The 17,598-nt window shown below is 43.7% G+C and overlaps 1 protein-coding gene across 3 annotated transcripts in view; it reads right to left on the bottom strand.

The window, feature by feature from the left end:
• Window positions 1-16,955, bottom strand: part of DNAJC7 (DnaJ heat shock protein family (Hsp40) member C7) — a 27,886-nt gene extending 10,931 nt beyond the window's left edge. Inside the window, exons 1-6 of one of the 3 annotated variants that reach the window (XM_024744701.1) lie at window positions 16,385-16,472; window positions 8,427-8,624; window positions 5,467-5,555; window positions 3,623-3,747; window positions 3,130-3,243; window positions 2,407-2,481 (exon numbers count right to left, since the gene is read on the bottom strand). In XM_024744701.1, coding sequence (XP_024600469.1) covers window positions 2,407-2,481; window positions 3,130-3,243; window positions 3,623-3,745 — 312 coding nt within the window. In that variant the 5' untranslated portion in view covers window positions 3,746-3,747; window positions 5,467-5,555; window positions 8,427-8,624; window positions 16,385-16,472. Of the gene's footprint in view, window positions 1-2,406; window positions 2,482-3,129; window positions 3,244-3,622; window positions 3,748-5,466; window positions 5,556-8,426; window positions 8,625-16,384 lie in introns of all 3 variants that reach the window. The other 2 variants (XM_024744700.1, XM_024744702.1) reach the window with 2 other exon arrangements.
• Between the last annotated feature and the right edge of the window lie 643 nt (window positions 16,956-17,598).

The following is a 17,598-nucleotide window of genomic DNA, read 5'->3' as shown; positions in this document are numbered from 1 at the left end:
AGAGCGTTATTACCTTTCATGCAAAAAAGAAAGAAAGAAAGAAAGAAAGAAAATTAAGAATCTATCTTTGTATTTGTTGGGAATTCCCTGGTGGTCCTGTGGTTAGGACTTGGTGCTTTCACTGCTGGGGCCAGGGTTCAATCCCTGGTCGGGGAACTAAGATCCTACAAGGCATGAGGCGCGGCCAAAGAAAATGCTGTATTTGTACTTGTTTATGTAGAACAAAACTGTGGCAGTAAACAGAACAAGAACAGTGGTTATCCTAAAGGGTGAGAAATAGGCAGATGGAAGATAAGTTTGGGGGGAGCACTTATCACTGAGTAACTGTTTATACTTTCTAGCTTTTGAACCAAGAATAGCACCTACTCAAATATTTAAATTTAAAAATAAAGGGAAGTAGGTAAACACCATGAGCTGTTGCACTGGGAAGGCTTTCCGCAGTGTCAACAGAGCAGTGGTGGGGACACCTTTCCTTGAATGGCACAGCTTATGTTCTAAGAACAATATGAAAATGCAGGTACTGAGCAGGGCAGTCATGGTGCTAATTTTCCCCTCCTTAAACAGAAAAAGAATTGGGAGGAGGGCAGTCAGTCAAAATGTAAGCAGCCACAACCTGCTGCCTTGTGACGTTCTGTACGGACAGGGCTTAGCTCATGGTGGGGAGTGTCAGTTGGAGCCTCACTTCCCACCCCCACTTCCCCATGACTATGGACAGCTGCAGGCAAAGAAGATCTTTGTTTCTTCCAAGTTCATCTGTTTCCCCTGCCAGGATCATAATTCTTCATTTGTGACATCACCATGAACTACAGTGGGGGTGCTGGGATGTCACAAACAGAGGATTCTGTCACAGACTAGGGATTCTGGCTCCAGGGTGGGCAAGAAAGAAAAGAAACCCAAAAGACCGCCTTTTGAGACAAAGCTTTTGCCTATGCAAAGCTCTAAAAATGTGACACGAGGCAGAATTGCTTTCCAAACACACACACACACACAAAACGAAGTATGAACTGCACTACAAAGACACTGTGGTTATTAAAACCAATGGACAGAAGAGGGACGCTAATAAGTTAATGCTAGGACTCTGTATAAACTAATCAGATATTACCAAATAAAAGACTGTCACAGTCTGTGACTTAAGAATGATTCTTAACTGTACCCTTTTATCAAGCATTTGAGTACCTGCTACAGAAAGCACTGAGCAAATTCCCACATATGAAGTGACAACTCCAGTCCTTGAATGATACAATCTTAAGAGATCCTGAAAACTGATCCTGATCAGTGGTTTTTAACCCTTTTGGGGGCCACTTACCTCCCCTTCTGAAACTCTAGTGAAAGCTACTTCCAAGTTCCATCTAAAGAAGGGAATCAGGAATTACTCAGATGAGAGATAACCACTACAAATAAGACTTAGAAAGATACCTGGAACTTTGATACCTTTCCCATACTTCACATAGGTCAATCCCTTTGGCATGTACATTTTTCATGTACTATCACACAGCTCCATAAAGGACGGTAGTGTGCTTCTGTGGAAAGGCTTAACATCAGAAAGGTATGACGACAGGTTACATACACTATTCAAAAATGTAAAAGGGGCCTTTATCTTTTATTTATGGCTCCATCTAGATCACAAAAAGCAGGTGTTAAAGCTAGCTCTCATTATTCTAATAAAAATGGGTTATCCAAACCTAATATTTAATTCCAACTGGCTTTTCCTCTACTAACCAGCATACCTTATATCAGAAACAGGAACGGACTCAAGTAACAAACTCATACCGCTTTTTATAATACAGCGAAATATAATTAAGAAAATAAGAACCTTAACAAAAAAAATTTTTTTTAATGTTGATGATGTGGAGCAACAGAAACGCCCATTCATTGCTGGTGGGAATGCAGAATGATACAGTCACTTCTGAAGACAGTTTGGTAGTTTCTTGCAAAACAATCCTGTAATACTTTTACCATAGGATCCAGCAACTGTGCTTCTTGGTATTAACCCAAAAGAGTTGAAACTTATATCCATACAAAAACCTGCACAAAGATATCCAGAGCAGCTTTATTCATAATTGCCAAAAACTTGGTTGTAACAAAATGTACCTCTGGAATTCTCCTCTGGGGAACACTGATAATGGGGGAGGCTACGCATGTGTGGGGCAGGGGACATATGGGAAATCTCTGTACTTCCCTCTCAATTTGGCTGTGAACCTAAAACTCTAAAAACAATAAATACTCTAAAATCAATAAATAGGAGTCTTAAAAAAAAAAACAGGGAAAGAAAAGGTCAATGCCAAATTAAAGTGATAATTTACTATTCTAGATCTTCTGTACCATACTACTTCTCTAATTACCACACACACACAGAGAACTTTGTGAGAAAAGTGTAGATGAGACTTCCTCACAGTTGTACTTTACCTTCCGAAAATCCCGCTTCTCAAAATCCGTTTCTGCTATTTTCTCATATTCTAGGACTGCATTAGCATTCTTGAACTATACCAGAAAAATCATACAAGAGAGTTTTAATGAAGTTGCAGATTCAACAACCAGAAAAACCAACAAGGACTTGATGAGTTTATTTCAAGAAAATCAGAAGCACGGACTTTTCACAAATCAATTTGGTGAAGATGTAGCCGAGACTCCTTAACAGAAAGGTTAAGGCCCAACCTTTACCCTCAGTTTGAACTTAAGGTCAGAAACAAAGGAGCCATGATACACATACATAAAATAAAAGGCACTGTCAGAGGTTCAGTGAGATTCTCACTAAATGCATCCAGGAGTAAATTAGGTACATATGAAGATGCAACTAAAACATCTTCTAGCTGCTACCAATTTAATCAGGATATGAATTCAAATTTTTTAACCTCACTCAAATCAGTTCCTTGACGCATCTGCCCATCCTCCCAGCTATCTCAGAAACCCTCCAAATTGCACAGATTTTCAAAGCTGTAAATCATATTCAAAATTCCTTTTACAGATAAGGAAGCTGAGGCTCAGAGACTATGAGACTTGCACACAGTCACCCAGGTGTGGCTGATGGCAGAAGTGAGACAAGATCTCAGTTCTGATTCTCAAGTCACTGTTCCTCCCAAATACAGCACCCTGCTGTTTCTTCTGATACTGACGGCATCAGACCCATACCTCCTGTTGTGCCTGAGCATTTCTGTGATCCAGTTCTAGGGCTCTCTGGAAACTACGACATGCCGCCATGGCATTCCCTAGAGATAGGTGGCATTTGCCCTCTCGTAGATGTCCCTAGAAGAAACACAAAGAGGGAAGAAAAGGAGCGTGACTGGCCAAGCCAAAAGAAATCAACAGCAGCAACATGCACACAAAACCAACAAGGGATGGAGCAGCGCGGTTCTCAACCAGGGGTGATTCTGCCTTCCATGGGACATTCAGTGACGTTAGAGATATTTCTGGTTGTTACAACTGGGAAGGGAGGAGAGTGCTACTCACATCTAGTGGTTAAAGGCCAGGGATCTACTGAAAACATCCTATAATGCACAGGATAGCTCCCCACAATAAAGAATGATCTGGCCCCAAATGTTAACAGTGTCAGAACTGAGAAACCCTGGGCTAGAGGAATTCAACTACAGCAACTCAGACCCCCCCAAACAGCCCCATTACATACCCGAACAAAACTGTCATCCAACCTCACTGACTGCTGTGCATCTCCAAGGGCTTCCCGGAACTTTCCAAGCATCATCAAGGTGGCTGCTCGATTCCCGTAATAGCTAGCATTTTTAGGACACATATCTACAGGAAAGGCAGAAGAATGTGAAACGAAGTTTAGCATGGGTCACTGCTTCAAAACCTCAGGGGCCGTCTCCCTCAGAACTATATCAAGGCAATCAAACTGTAACAGGAACGCTGACATACTCTAAAAGGCCACAGCCAAATTTTTGACTACTTGGACAAATGGACAGCAGCAATGGTGCAACCACTTTACAAAGACAAGTTATTTAAAAATATGGGGCTTCGCTGGTGGCGCAGTGGTTGAGAATCTGCCTGCCAATGCAGGGGACACGGGTTCAAGACCTGGTCCAGGAAGATCCCACATGCCGCAGAGCAACTAGGCCCGTGAGCCACAACTACTGAGCCTGCACGTCTGGAGCCTCTGCTCCGCAACAAGAGAGGCCGCGATAGTGAAAGGCCCGCACACTGCGATGAAGAGTGGCCCCTGCTTGCCACAACTAGAAAAAGCCCTCGCACAGAAACGAAAGACGCAACACAGCAAAAATAAATTAATTAATTAATAAATTCCTACCCCCAACATTAAAAAAAAAAAAGCTTGGGAAAAGAATTGCTTAGGATACTTAAAAAAAAAAAAAAATATATATATATAATAATAATAATTTATACTTAGCTTTAAAGTCCACTGATTATCCTTTATGGGTTAAGGGATTAGCATATTTGTCTTCTTAATGATTTGTGTTTTATGTAATAAGACATGAAAATGAATTTGCATTTGTTGAGTTGGGGGTGGGGAGCCTGTAAACAAGTTAGGTGAGAAAAATGCTGGCATGGGATTAAAATATACTGGCAAATTGAGCATGGAGGTAACTAAAACTTGTTAATATCTACAAAGGCCATTTTCTAAGATGGTAAATGAATTGGCAATGGCTGAGATGCATTTAGGTGGGTATCTTATTGCCATATTATCTAGAATTTCTAGAACTGCCTTTAATTTGCCAAATGAAGAACTACCTGCTTGAGCTAGAAAAAGTTATCCCTCATAACAGGGGGCCCCAAGCCCCGGGCCGCCAACCGGTACCAGTCCTCGGCCTGCTAGGAACCGGGCTGCACAGCAGGAGGTGAGCGGCGGGTGAGTGAGCGAAGCTTCATCTGCAGCTCCCCATTGCCCGCGTTACCGCCTGAACCGAACCATCCCCCCCACCCCGCCCCGTGGAAAAACTGTCTTCCACCAAATTGGTCCCTGGTGCCAAAAAGGTTGGGGATCACTGCCACTAAGGACATTAAACCCAAAAGACTTCACACAGTAACAGTTATCAACCCACTACGCAGAAAGACTACTTCTTAGAGAGGAGCTATTTATAACAGTATTTGGCGGGGGGTTTTCCTGCTGGTGCAGTGGTTAAGGACCTGCCTGCCAATGCAAGGGACGCGGGTTTGATCCCTGGTCCGGGAAGGGTCTGAGAAGATCCCACATGCCGCGGAGCAACTAAACCCGTGCACCACTACTACTGACTCTGTGCTCTAGAGCCCTCGAGCCACAATTACTGAGCCCATGTGCCGCAACTACTGAAGCCCGGGCACCTAGAGCCCGTGCTCCGCAACAAGAGAAGCCACCGCAATGAGAAGCCGGCACACCGTAGCGAAGAGCAGCCCCCACTTGCCACAACTGGAGAGAGCCCGTGCGCAATGAAGACACAACGCAGCCAAAAAATTAAATAAATAAAAATTTAAAACAACAACAATATTTGGCAAATTATTTTCCAGCGTATCCCTTCTCACCTATGGCTTTTGTATAATAGTTATAAGCTTCATTGTAATCTTTCTTGGCATAGTATGCATTTCCTTGTTCCTTGAAAGACTCTGCTTCCCTGAAAAGGAAAGAGAGAGAATCATGTTACTACACCGAGGGAATAACCCCTGTAATCTCATGGGAACAATCTTTTGGTCTAGATCCCCCAGCACATTGAGCTGAAAGTTTATGCGATACTTGAAGGAATTTATAGATTTGTTTGATGGGCTGATGGACCAAAAGGAGGTGCTAATGAACGAATCCAAGTTCTTCAGATGCTATTTTTTGTCACTTAGATACATTCAAACTAAATCAAGAAACCTCTCTGATGTCGCCTGACCTTTCCTCACTACTCCTACCTGTAACCATTCCCCTTAGGACAGGCAAATTTAGACATTCTCTCACAGAGACAGAATTTTTATATTTATTTCCTTTCCACTGTGTCACAACTTCTGCCTCTTTAGCAAACTTACAGAAAGTCAGTTATAGGTAATGCCGTTCAGGGGCAACTGATTTCTCAATGTGAAATGGGTCATATTCTTGGAGTTTTAATGATTTATTCTCTTGAAAACTGGCTCATGCATTTGTCACTGGAAGGACAAGCAGAGCAAAAGCAGGTGGCAAAGGTGTTAAAAGCACAGCATATTGGTGTTTAAGATGGAGGACAGAGTTGAGTGACAGCAGAGACCAAGAACTTCGATGACAGGGACATACAAAATATAGACTGCCAGTGCCATGCTCTAACAAGTACCCACCTACTGATGCTCTCTGCCCATCACATCTATGTGGATACTTAACTGCCTCCTCAACCATCCCTCTAGTACCTTGTATAACCACCCAATGGCGTGGTTATGAATATCAAAAATTTTGCCCTACTCCAAGATCCATTTTTTTGAAGCTGTGCATGAGACAAACTGTACTTTCCAAAAGAAACAATGATATATAATTGCAAATTATATTCTTGACCAAAGAACTAGAATCAAATCAGACATGACCAACAATGTCTCAAAGAACAAACTTGTAACCTCTATCAGAGATACCCAAAATCACTCTAATGACCAACTTGAGTGACAAAGATAATTCTTTACCAAAATGATTACTGCAACATAGCTAAATATCTGGCATTTCTGTTATAAGGAAGAATCTTTGTTTCTTTTTCTGTCCTCCACGCATGCTAAAAGCCCAGTTCAAGGGCTGCCTGAAGTGGGGACAAAAATACAGTTCTTAACCTTGGTGATGGTATAGGAGTTTACAGCTTGATTCCATGGACATCGGCAATGGGAAGATTTGTGACTTTATTTACTCACGTATTTTAAACTACAAACGGGCAAAACCACCCTCCTTTTATTGAGGCAATCTCCCTTTCCATTCTTCTCCATCACTGTCTTGGCAAGCCCTATTAACAAGAAAAGTCTGCTAGCAGAAAGGAGACGGAAAATGGGGGATTTCCCTAGTGGTCCAGTGGTTAGGACTCGGCGCTTTCACTGAGGGGGCCTGGGTTCGATCCCTGGTCGGGGAACTAAGATCCCACAAGCTGTGTGGCATGACCAAAAAAAAGGGAGAAGGAAAGTGGAAATGACCTATAAATGATGACAGATTTGAACTGTGATGGATTTGAATAATTTTATTACACCAACTGTCACAATGATGTAAAGAGGCCATCTGCTATTAAAAGTTCTCAAGAAGGATCCCCCAACTGCAAGACTTATAAGACCAAGCACAATCTTTCCACATGCTGAACAACTCTAAATTAAGCCAGGCACTCTAAGAACTATGAAGAACCTATCCTTTAAGAGCAGACATGCCAAAAGGTTTGAAGAAGGGGCTTCCCCAACACTGGATGTCGGAAGTTGAATTAAACCACTACGAAGAAATGGAGTAGTAAATTCAAAAGCAACAGGCCCAAACTGTACCTGAAAAGATCTAGCCTTCTATTCAGTCAGCTAGTGGCTAAGACCATACAAATCCTTGAGGAAAACCAAAGGCATCTGAGCACTTGGATAGACGTCGTATCAGCATATAAAGCTTGTGAGTCAAAGGGGGAACAATCTGTAGAAATACAGAGAGATGCCCTTTCTTTCCTGAAACACTCACTCCAGTGGAGGCCATGAGTTCAGTATTGGCTTTCCAGCAAAAATGTAAAGGATGACTTCTGTGGAAAATCAGTAATTATTACTGAGGCCAGGTACTTTCCATATATTATCTTATCAGGTGAGTTTCATTATTCCCATTTTTCAACAGAGGAAATTAAGGGTTAGAGATTAAAAACTGTCCAGAGGGTCAGGGTGTCAACCCAGACCTGCAGATCCCAGAGCTGTGCCCTATCTACTATGCTAAGCTCTCTCTCTCTAATACTCACCTCTACCTATTGCCTAAGACTTTAAAAATTAATCTGTACTGCTAAGAACAATGAATATGAATTTCTTTCAACTACAACACAAAATAGCCCAGCGTATAAAATCCAACTCCAGAACTGCAACCTGGATTTAAACAAGCCAAATGACATTCCTAACAGTCAGTCACAGAGTAAGGCTCCTTTCCCTTTAAGATGCAAGACCTAGTGAACTGGACATTGCCTCCCCCAAGAAATGCATTTCATTTTAGTAAATGGTGAGTAGATTCCATTCTAGAGCAAACAAAGCGAGTAATGTAGAGTCAGCCCACAGCAGAAAAGAACAAGAAGAATTGTGTTGTGACACGTTACCATGTTTTTAACCTCACACTGCACAGCATCGGGCCAGAATTAGCTATTCCCACACAACTGCCTCATGAAAAGGACTTATTTTCATAGAAACATGGTTGATTAACAGCTGCCTGAACAATGGGCACTTAGTGCTTTTAGACTGAATGCTTATTTTTTGCCTCCAGGTCCAACGCCCAAAGTGGAGTCCCTCCGTCATCTTGAACCTCCCCACCAAATACACGACAAGCTTTAACCAATGGGCCTGACCCTGCGAGACCAGCCGAGGAAAGAGTGGATCTTTGGAATCCAGCATGGCAGCAGCAAGAACTGAACAAGGCTGCATCAGGAACAATTCCAGGGTCAAATCCATTCAAGTCCTGCCTGGGAGTCTGAGAAAGGGCTGAAGCTTGTTCAAGTTGCCCTTACAGCAAAGGGACTGAAGGATGAGATGTCAAAGGCGTAGGACTGGAAAAGAAGGAGAAGAGCTGGTTAACACTGGAATTGAGGGCAATCTGGCGGTGGCATCTGTCACTCCACTCACTGCCAGTCAATTCATTTGAGAACCAAGTGAGGTTACAACATGTACCTAACTAAAACACATCAGTACTAAGAAAGGAAGAATTAGGATTAACTGAGTTCACCTGGATTAGGTAAAAAAAGGAACAGATTCCAAAAGGGACTACATTAAACTACAGATTATTTTCTGTGGCCACAAAATAAAATTCAGACTAAACCCTGAAATATAACACCACATCAAAATATAGACTTGGCCATAACTGACCCGATGACACTATTAACAGAAACTGTATCTCTAGTGCATTTTCAAATTTTCAAAACGTTTCCAATGACGGTCTTCACAATGGCCTTCTGAAGTGGTGATGGTGATAATATCACGTGTCCTCCAACAGACGAAGAGCTAGGGAGGCACCCAAGGTGGCTGCACAGGTTTCCTAAATCTTAGAGTCCCATGTTTTCCCCGCTAGATCCTGTGAGTGACAAGGTTTTTGGATTAAAACTAATTTATCCAGTTCCCCACCCGATCCTTGGATCACCTCTAAGCAGAAAAAGCTTCACTTCTCTGATTCACCAAGAGATGCTGGGAATGACTACCTCTACCAGACCAGTCCTTTCACTTGAATAGCCAGCAACAAATTCCTGTGAAAACAGCTCATGAAAGGTTTTCCAAAAACTCTGCCCTCTTTGGATGTATGATGGGAGGGTGTCCCACAACGGGATCAGTGCCAGAGGGCCAGGCCGGCCTTCTCTCTGACAGACGTAGGTAAGGAGAATACATTCTACTCTTGCTCTGCTTTGCTATTTTAAAATGTATTTATTTTTCAGAAATAACCTTGTCAATCAGAAAACTGCAGTATGAAAACCTGCTCTTCTAACACTACATGTGCGTGAAAAATCTGTATATCCTCTGATCACACAGTTCCATTCTCTCTCCCAATTTAGCACTCATTCATCACAGATGCTAATTACTCCAACAAACACTGCCAAGGGAATCATTTGGTATCACACAGGTCTTAGCAGGGCTCAGCATCACGTGATCAAATCAGACAACTTGGGCTTATGATCACCAGCCAATTTTGCACATTTACAGATAAATTAAAAACAAATTAAAACACCACAGTTGAAATCGTAATGTGCCCCAAATTAGATGCTCTATAAAAACTTCCATTTTCTCTCTAAATACTTCCAAGCTGAACACTTAAGCAATATCTTTGCCTTAGGCCAACTAGTCTATCTTCTAGAAATTAAAGAGGTATTTAGAAACTTTACTCAACTCTCACTAATGCAGGATTCACTGGCAAGTATTTTTTTTTTAAAACGTCTCAACATCTCTGGGTTCTCTCTGGAATTACTTCACATGTATATGTGTAATGTACCATTTTTAGATTTATTCTACCCCACTGCATGAAAAATAAAGACTAACATGGCTTCACTATTCTACATTTGCAACTGAGGAAACACTGATTAGATTTTTGAATGACCAAGGGCGGGGGGGGAGCGGGGTGGACCACAGTACTCTTGTTTATTTCAAGTATTTGGCTAGAATAATGTATTTTTAATAAAGTTCCGCTCTTCCAATAGCCATTAATACCAGTTTAAATCAAAACAGACGTGGCAGCTTGAATGAGATCTTTTTTTTTCTTTTTCTTTGCATTTTCTTGATGTAGTCTGCTACTCCAGAAGTGGAAGAGAAATCTACTAAAATTACAACTCAGGACAACGTGATTTCTTGTGAGAGCAGAGGAGCATTTAGGGGCTCTGACCTGGAGACTATTTTACTGGCAGGAAGAACTTTAAAGAAAGATATCTTTCCTTTTTTTACCCTCAGGTCTTTAATAATAATGCTTTATACTGCCAACCAGTCAAATATCCTTTATGCATTCCTATTACATTTACTACTTCCAAAATGTCACCCTTACTCTAGATTGTTGCACCCATTTCTTTTATTCAGTCAAATTTACTAGTTGCCCCTTGATGAAGGAATGCCCTCCACCCTTCAGAATTTATGGGATCTTGGCCAGTCTCAGAGTAGAAATTCCTTCCTCCTTCCCACAGTACAAGACCTCTTGTCCCCAAAGGCATGTCACAGGGCCTGTTTCATGTTGTACTCTCTCTGACCTTCATGAGAGAGTAAAGTAAAAGGAGCCCAGAAGCCTTTTACTCCATCTTACCAAATGCATATTATTCGATTTCTTTCTTTTTTATCCTCTAACAATTTAAGTTTCACATGGATAGGTGGAAGCCATGTATGAGCGGGAACAATTCCACAGATAGAGTGTTTGCTAAAACGCAAGGCGCTAGATGTTGAGAGCAAATAAAGGCTTCATGAAGGTCCAGAGAAAATAGAGGGTGGACTATCCAACTTCTACCTGTTGGTAAGGGTGGGCTACCCAGCTTCCTTTACCCAATTTCCTATAGAATAGGCAGCTTCTGCTTTCACTTAAAAGCCTAGTTAAAACACCCACCCTCCCCCCAAAAAGAGAAGGAGATGAAGATGAAAAAAATATACCACTTCAAACTGTCCTCCGCCTGGACACTCAGGGAATCTCAACAGGGGCAGAGCCAGAAGAGACCAAAAGGCACCAAGTGCAGTCACAGACACAGCCTACACAAGGCAGCAGCGCTCTCTACTGCTCAAGTAGGGAAGGACACCAGGCAACGCACTGGAGGTGGCTGTCTTATTCAGTGGGGAAAAAGAGCAAGCAAGCAAGCAATCAATCCGAACGGAAATTCCAGCATTGCAGGCAGAAGGATATTCACACAGAAATAGCAGCCTCAACTGCGTTAAAAACTTCTGCTAGTTCCTTAAATGGGAGGTGTCAAAATCTGTGGCATCTACCTAACCTTCATTTACCCCTGGGGACAGGAGACACAACCAAGAAGTTGCTTCTGAGAAATAAGCTTCTCAGAAGCTACTCTGAGGACACAAGCCACTGGCTTTTTGGCATTAGCCAGAGACTTGTTTTCATAATACCTCCCCAAACCCGCCATTTTCTATCCCTTGGTTTCCCATTCTGTGACATCTCCCACTACCCTCACGGGGACACTAGCACTCATCAAAAATCTAGAACTGGGGAATTCCCTGGCGGTAGAGTCGTTAGGACTCTGTGCTTTCACACCCAAGGGCCCGGGTTTGATCCCTAGTCAGGGAACTAAGATCCCACAAGCCATGTGGTGCGGCCAAAAAAAAAAAAAAAAACTAGAACTGAGGAACTATAATTAGGAAAAAGGTTGCTGAGTTTTTTTGGTTGTTTTTTTTTTTTTTTGGTGGGGGTGGGGAAAGAGGGAGGGAGATGGAGATGGGAACTAGAGTCAGAAGTCTACACTGTCAACTGTTATTTTGCTTCCCAAGTTTTTGTGGTTCTTTAGCTCATCAGGTGGTTGACTGTCTCAGAGCAAACTGCCCGAGGCAGAATTCTCAGGAGAGAAACTCTAATAAGAGAGAGAGAGCCCTGCTTGCCTCACATACCCTCCCCAAAAGCCTAATATTAGAATCAGAAAAGACAGTTAACACTTTGCTTATCTGACAATCTGGCCACCCCACACAAAATCATAGGCCAACAGAGTATTAGGTCTCAGAATCAGACTCTGGAAGTCAAATATTCCTGATCATATTACCATTCTCAAAAGCCTCAATCACTCATACCCCTGCCATGGTGGGATAAACATAGAAACTGCTGTTTGGATCTGCATGGGAAAGAAAAAAACTGTTAATCCAATAAAATGAATAAACTACTGGAAAAACTTGCATGCTGAATCCTGTTCTTACTGCTGAAATCCAGACAATTTAAAAGAATACCTGGAACGACCTCTAAGTAACTTCCACATCACTCAGCACTGGAGAAAGGGGACCAAACATTAGTGGAGTAAGGGAGAAATGGGCTCTCAGAGAGACTTTGCAGACCACAAGGCACCTAGGCAGCCACTGACCATTGTTCTCCAATCTTCTAAAGTCCTAGAGAAAGAAAGCAAAGGCAAGTGCCCAGTATGCAGCTTTTAAAAACTTAAAAAATACTAGCTTCAAAGACTAAACCAATTCCTGATTGGTTGGAATGTACAATAAGGCTGATCTTTAAGCCAATCAGAGTTCTGGTTGTTGGGAATGAACTAGACACTAGAGCAACTGCCACTCACTTGGCCCAACATTTTATTAAAATCGCTCAATTTACCTGGCTTCAGTTAATACATGAATCTGAATTAAACCAGCAAGGAACAGAGAGACCCTTTCTCTGTGCTCTACCTTTGCTCCAGTAAAGACTATTTAACAGTTTTGCCACTTGTTAATACCAGGGTTCAATTCAATCAATTATTTGCTGGTATTCAGGATTCTGTATTCCTAGCTTTATCCCTTCCTCAACCGTGACTTATTTGTCCCACTTCTTCATCTCTGACCCCACACTTAAAGCATACCAAAATGAAAGTGAAGGCTGAAAGCAGTGTTTCTCACTGATTTGGGCTCCAGGTCAAAGATAAATTCCCATTCAGTTTGCAGGCTTTGTCTAGCTGCCTGCCTTGGAACTTCAAGAGAAAGTTTAGGGGGACACAAACCTAAGAATTTGAAACAGAGTGGGGAAGAAGGGGGAAAAGTAACCCCACAAGCTCTGCAGTTAAGGCCACAAACTCCAAAACACCCCAAGAAGCTGCAGTTAATAGCAACTACAGCAGCCCCCGGGATACGGATTCAGGGTTCAGTGCTTCCCACCAACAATATTCATAGAAAAATAAAAGGCAAAATCCCCAAAGAGTTTACAATACCTAGGTACTAAGAAAGGGCCTACTAATAACTGTTCTTGCTCTCCTCCACCAGGAAAACAGACACTGAGAAGTTAAAGATTATCAGCCCAAGGAATCAGGTAAGGATGCCCTTGGCTCCTAAGTCGATGGCTCCCATTGGTTCTTTTGGACCTCACTGCCCAGTCAGGCCAGATATACGCTGAGACACAGAAGTACTTCCTCTATTGATTAGCAACTTGAAATCCTTCGATTTTACCATAATAAAGACCACCTACAAAGACCAAACTACTCCCCAGTCCAGGAAATATGACCAGACAGCCTTCACTCAAGACAGGCATTCATGTATTAGGTAAAACAATCAGCAACTTCCCAGGAAAATGTAAGTTTTTAAATTAGCTGAAATGTAAAACCTCTGAAATTTAGTCCTCTGGCTCCCCAAGCAGCTTTATCTATTCTGGTGGGCAAAGAGAAATAATAATCTTCATGTCCAGAACCCTGATCTATTTTGGAGTGCCAAATAACACATCTTTTATTTTAGCTTCTCAGCTGCTATAAGGGAAAACGAACTTTGTCCAGAGTGACAGGCAAAAAAACTGGAGTCCATTTCTTTTTCTGTAGAGACTCTAATGCTAAGGAAATAAAACATGTAGCCATTTAAAATGCTACAACCATGAGTTGTGGCACTTCAGCAGCAGCAGCAGGATGCCGTTGGGCCACGATGCAAAGGACTCCTTGCTGGACTTTACAAAAACCACCCGAGACCCATCAACTCCTGTGTCCCCAAGTGAACTAGGAGGAGGACTGTAACAAGAGACACGAACTTGGCCTAATAACTAACCAAGTCAGATAGTAAAGGGCATTTGTAAGAGATGTGCCTATCCCTGCCCTCTGCTGTGGCTACACAGGAGGATTCCAGGATATGTGAAAAATGTAACACAATCTTTCCTCCAAAACTTCTAAGTCACCACTCCATTTTCAGCCTTGGAAAGCTACACATAAACAAGGCTTTTTCTTACTAACAGAGCCCAGTATTTACCCTCCTAAGGATGCCTTATATGGCGGAAAGTCAAATGGTGATATTTTTATTTCACTGTATTTTCCTTTTGATTTTTTCACATAAGTGGTATACAATAAACATTTACATTTTATGTCTAAAAAAGATCTATGTATGTTTTACATATAAGTCTATTTCATAAGAATGCGTTTTTCAGTTATAGTTTTCTTCTCTTAGTGGCAGAGAAAACAATCGTGCATTTTACAACCAATGACATCTTAAAACTCCATGAAATAAGGCAGTTAACATCAGTCAACACCCTCCCTTATTCTGTTTACTGCTACCAAATACCATACTTTTTTTGTGTCTGATGTGGTCACATTACGGCATCACCTGTTTTATGTTTTTTTATGATAGATTATCATAAAAGGGCTGATTTTGTTTCAAGGAAAAAAATTTGCTTTACATAGGAACTTTGAAGGGAAACTCAAATTAAGGACAGTGCCTACGTCAGAGATTTATACTAAGTAGGCTGAGTTTATTTTAAATTACATATAGCCCAACTCCCTATTTATAGCACAAAGAACCACTGAACTTCCAAACACAAGTAAAGTAAATCCCTACAATTAATTTAAGTTCTGCCTGTATTGGTGGGAGTTTTGCGGCCTGTTTTGCAGTTCCTTAATGATGCTTAATTCTAAACACCTGGAAAGAACTGGTTTGTGAAACCCCAAAACCAGGAACAGACAGAGACTAGGCTCTGGTTTCCTGCCTTCTCTGATATCCCAGGGACCTACTACACTTTGTCAAGGCTCTCAGCTCCTGCTCGCAACAGATCAGGAACCTGGGACACTGGCCGTAGTAACTACCCTTAAGCTTGATAACTATTCATTCTGCCCCCCTGAATACCTCTGATGTTTCAAACCTAGACAGTTAAAAAAGGTAAAAATTCTCGGAATCCTGATTTCAGATCTCATGAACTAATCACCACCTCGAATCCTCCAGACTGAAACCATAATGGGCTTGGTATAAAGACATGAAATATGTGGGAAGGAGACTGAGAGAATTGTAGTCAGTTAACCTGCGGTTGACGAGGACAGGGCTCCAAACTTCCAGAAGCTTTTCGTTAATTCTGCTCCAGAATTAGGACAAGTATGACTACCCACAACTGTGTTCCAACCCCACTTCCAATAACCTGCCTTAGCTGTAGCCAAAATCCAGAGCGTTCTCGAAAACCACTCACTCTGCAGCTCCCTTGCCGAGTCCGGACTGGCAATCTCGAGCCACTGCGGCTGCCCAGCAGAGCCAACAGCGCCCAAGCAGCTGCCCTCCTCCTTGCTGCTTAATTTAAGAAACAGCCCTGAAAGAATGAGGACCTTAGAAAGGGTGGAAGGAGAGGGTTTGACGTGTGGAGCACGAGACAAAACTCCTCACCCTTCTTTCTCTATCACCTTAGACTTCTGGGGTAACCGTGGGACCACCAGGTCAATAACGGAGACACACAATACCTCGGGCCCAGACTAGCGCTCGCTGGGGTATAATTACTGAGAAAAGGAAGTGAGGACAGCAAGAGCTTCGGAGACGCAAAGGGCTGAGACACAAGATACAGAAGTTAACAAGAGAAGGAAGGGGTCGGGGGCGATGTAAGAAGGCGTCATCACAGCCGCGCCGCCACACACCCCCCCGCAACAGACCTCCGAGACCCCCTTAGAGACCCGGCCTCTACAATGAGGACAACCTTCCTCTCTGATGGGCAACAACGCCATGCCTCAGCTCCTCAGCCAGGCGGAAGCAGGAGAGGAGGGCAAACCCCCGAGAGCGCCCCTTCAGGGGGTCCATCCTGACTCGATCTCAGATGGGGGAGGGGGGATTCTCGGAGGGCGGGGCATTGCCTCCGTAGGGCCTGCACCACGGCAAGGACGGGGTTTCCGGAGCCATGGAGCTGAAGATCGCCCCTTCCCCTACCCTGCCACCCGCTTACCTCTTGGCTTCCTCGTCGTCTAGCAGCTCTGGCTCGGTCGCCGCCATTACCACATCGCACTCCGCGGCAGCCGCCATCTTACCGCCGGGACCAGAGAGCCGGGTGGGAGGTCGGCGGTGAAGAGCACTTCCGGTCGGAGCATCGAGCAGCTCGGCGGCGCTGCGCCCAGAGGGGCTACCTCGGGCCCGTCTACCAGCGAGAGGCTCTGATTGGGGCCAGAGCGGCCTCCCGCCCCCGGAGGTCCAGGATGGTCTCCTCGCCGGAGCGGGGGCCCAAGGACAGTTTCTGTGCGTAGGGGGCGCCAGTTTACCCGTGGGTCGGAAGGGGGAATACAGGAGGGTGTCGGCTCTCTAGGCTTTGGCTTTCCTCAGTATTCTGAGAGCCTCGTTGCCATAACAACTTCCAATCCTAGAGAGTCTCCTGTGAGGCTCAGGGAGTCTGAGTTGGGTAGGGACGCGGTGACCCTGTACCCTGGAGAGAACGTGCCCCCCACTACCACCTTCCCGACCTTGGAGTATGGCCACAGCTTCCTCCCGCGAAAGGCAAGAAGAGACACTCTGAATCCAGTTTCCCCAGCGTTCATCGGCCCCTGGAAGCCCTGACCAACCAAGCCAGGGGAACGCAGGGCGTCTTCAAACCGCGCCTTTCATCCCCTCCGGATCTCCAAGCACCAACTTGTTCATCACCCTAATGACGCTGATCTTTTTATGAGGCTGCTTTCATGTCAGCCGCCTGGGAATGCCATCTCAGCATTAAGCCTAGGGAGGGCGGCGCAGGGCCCCAGATCCTGCCCTGGAGTTTATACGGTAGCTCGCGGGGTGAGGTCCCTGCTCTACAGTGTCCTCAGCGCTCCCAACCCTCATATAAACTCTGTGCTCAGCACGCTTGTCTTGCCGATTGCAGTCTGGATTGGGAACTCAGGGAGGGCAAGGACACAGCCCTTCGTAGTACTTCCCTTCACCCAAACCAATAATTTTTGTGGACTTGAGTTAAATAGGGGTTTCCTGAGGTTAAACTGGGGGAGTTTGAGGTTAAAATTTTAAAGTTAAAGGGTACTAAAATAAGAATGGGTCAAGAGAATTTTAAAAGGATTTGCCCCGCCCCCCAGACCCCTGACGCCCTTGCTTGCTTCTCCAGTAAAACAGTCTGTGCCATTGTCCATAGGACGCTTGCATGGTTCTATCACAGTGCTGAGGGAGCTGAGATCACACCTA

The sequence above is a fragment of the Neophocaena asiaeorientalis genome, unplaced genomic scaffold (genome assembly GCF_003031525.2).
Source record: "Neophocaena asiaeorientalis asiaeorientalis breed wild unplaced genomic scaffold, Neophocaena_asiaeorientalis_V1.1 scaffold1, whole genome shotgun sequence".
NCBI classification, from domain to species: Eukaryota; Metazoa; Chordata; class Mammalia; order Artiodactyla; family Phocoenidae; genus Neophocaena; species Neophocaena asiaeorientalis.
This window is presented reverse-complemented; position numbering and strand designations above follow the sequence as displayed.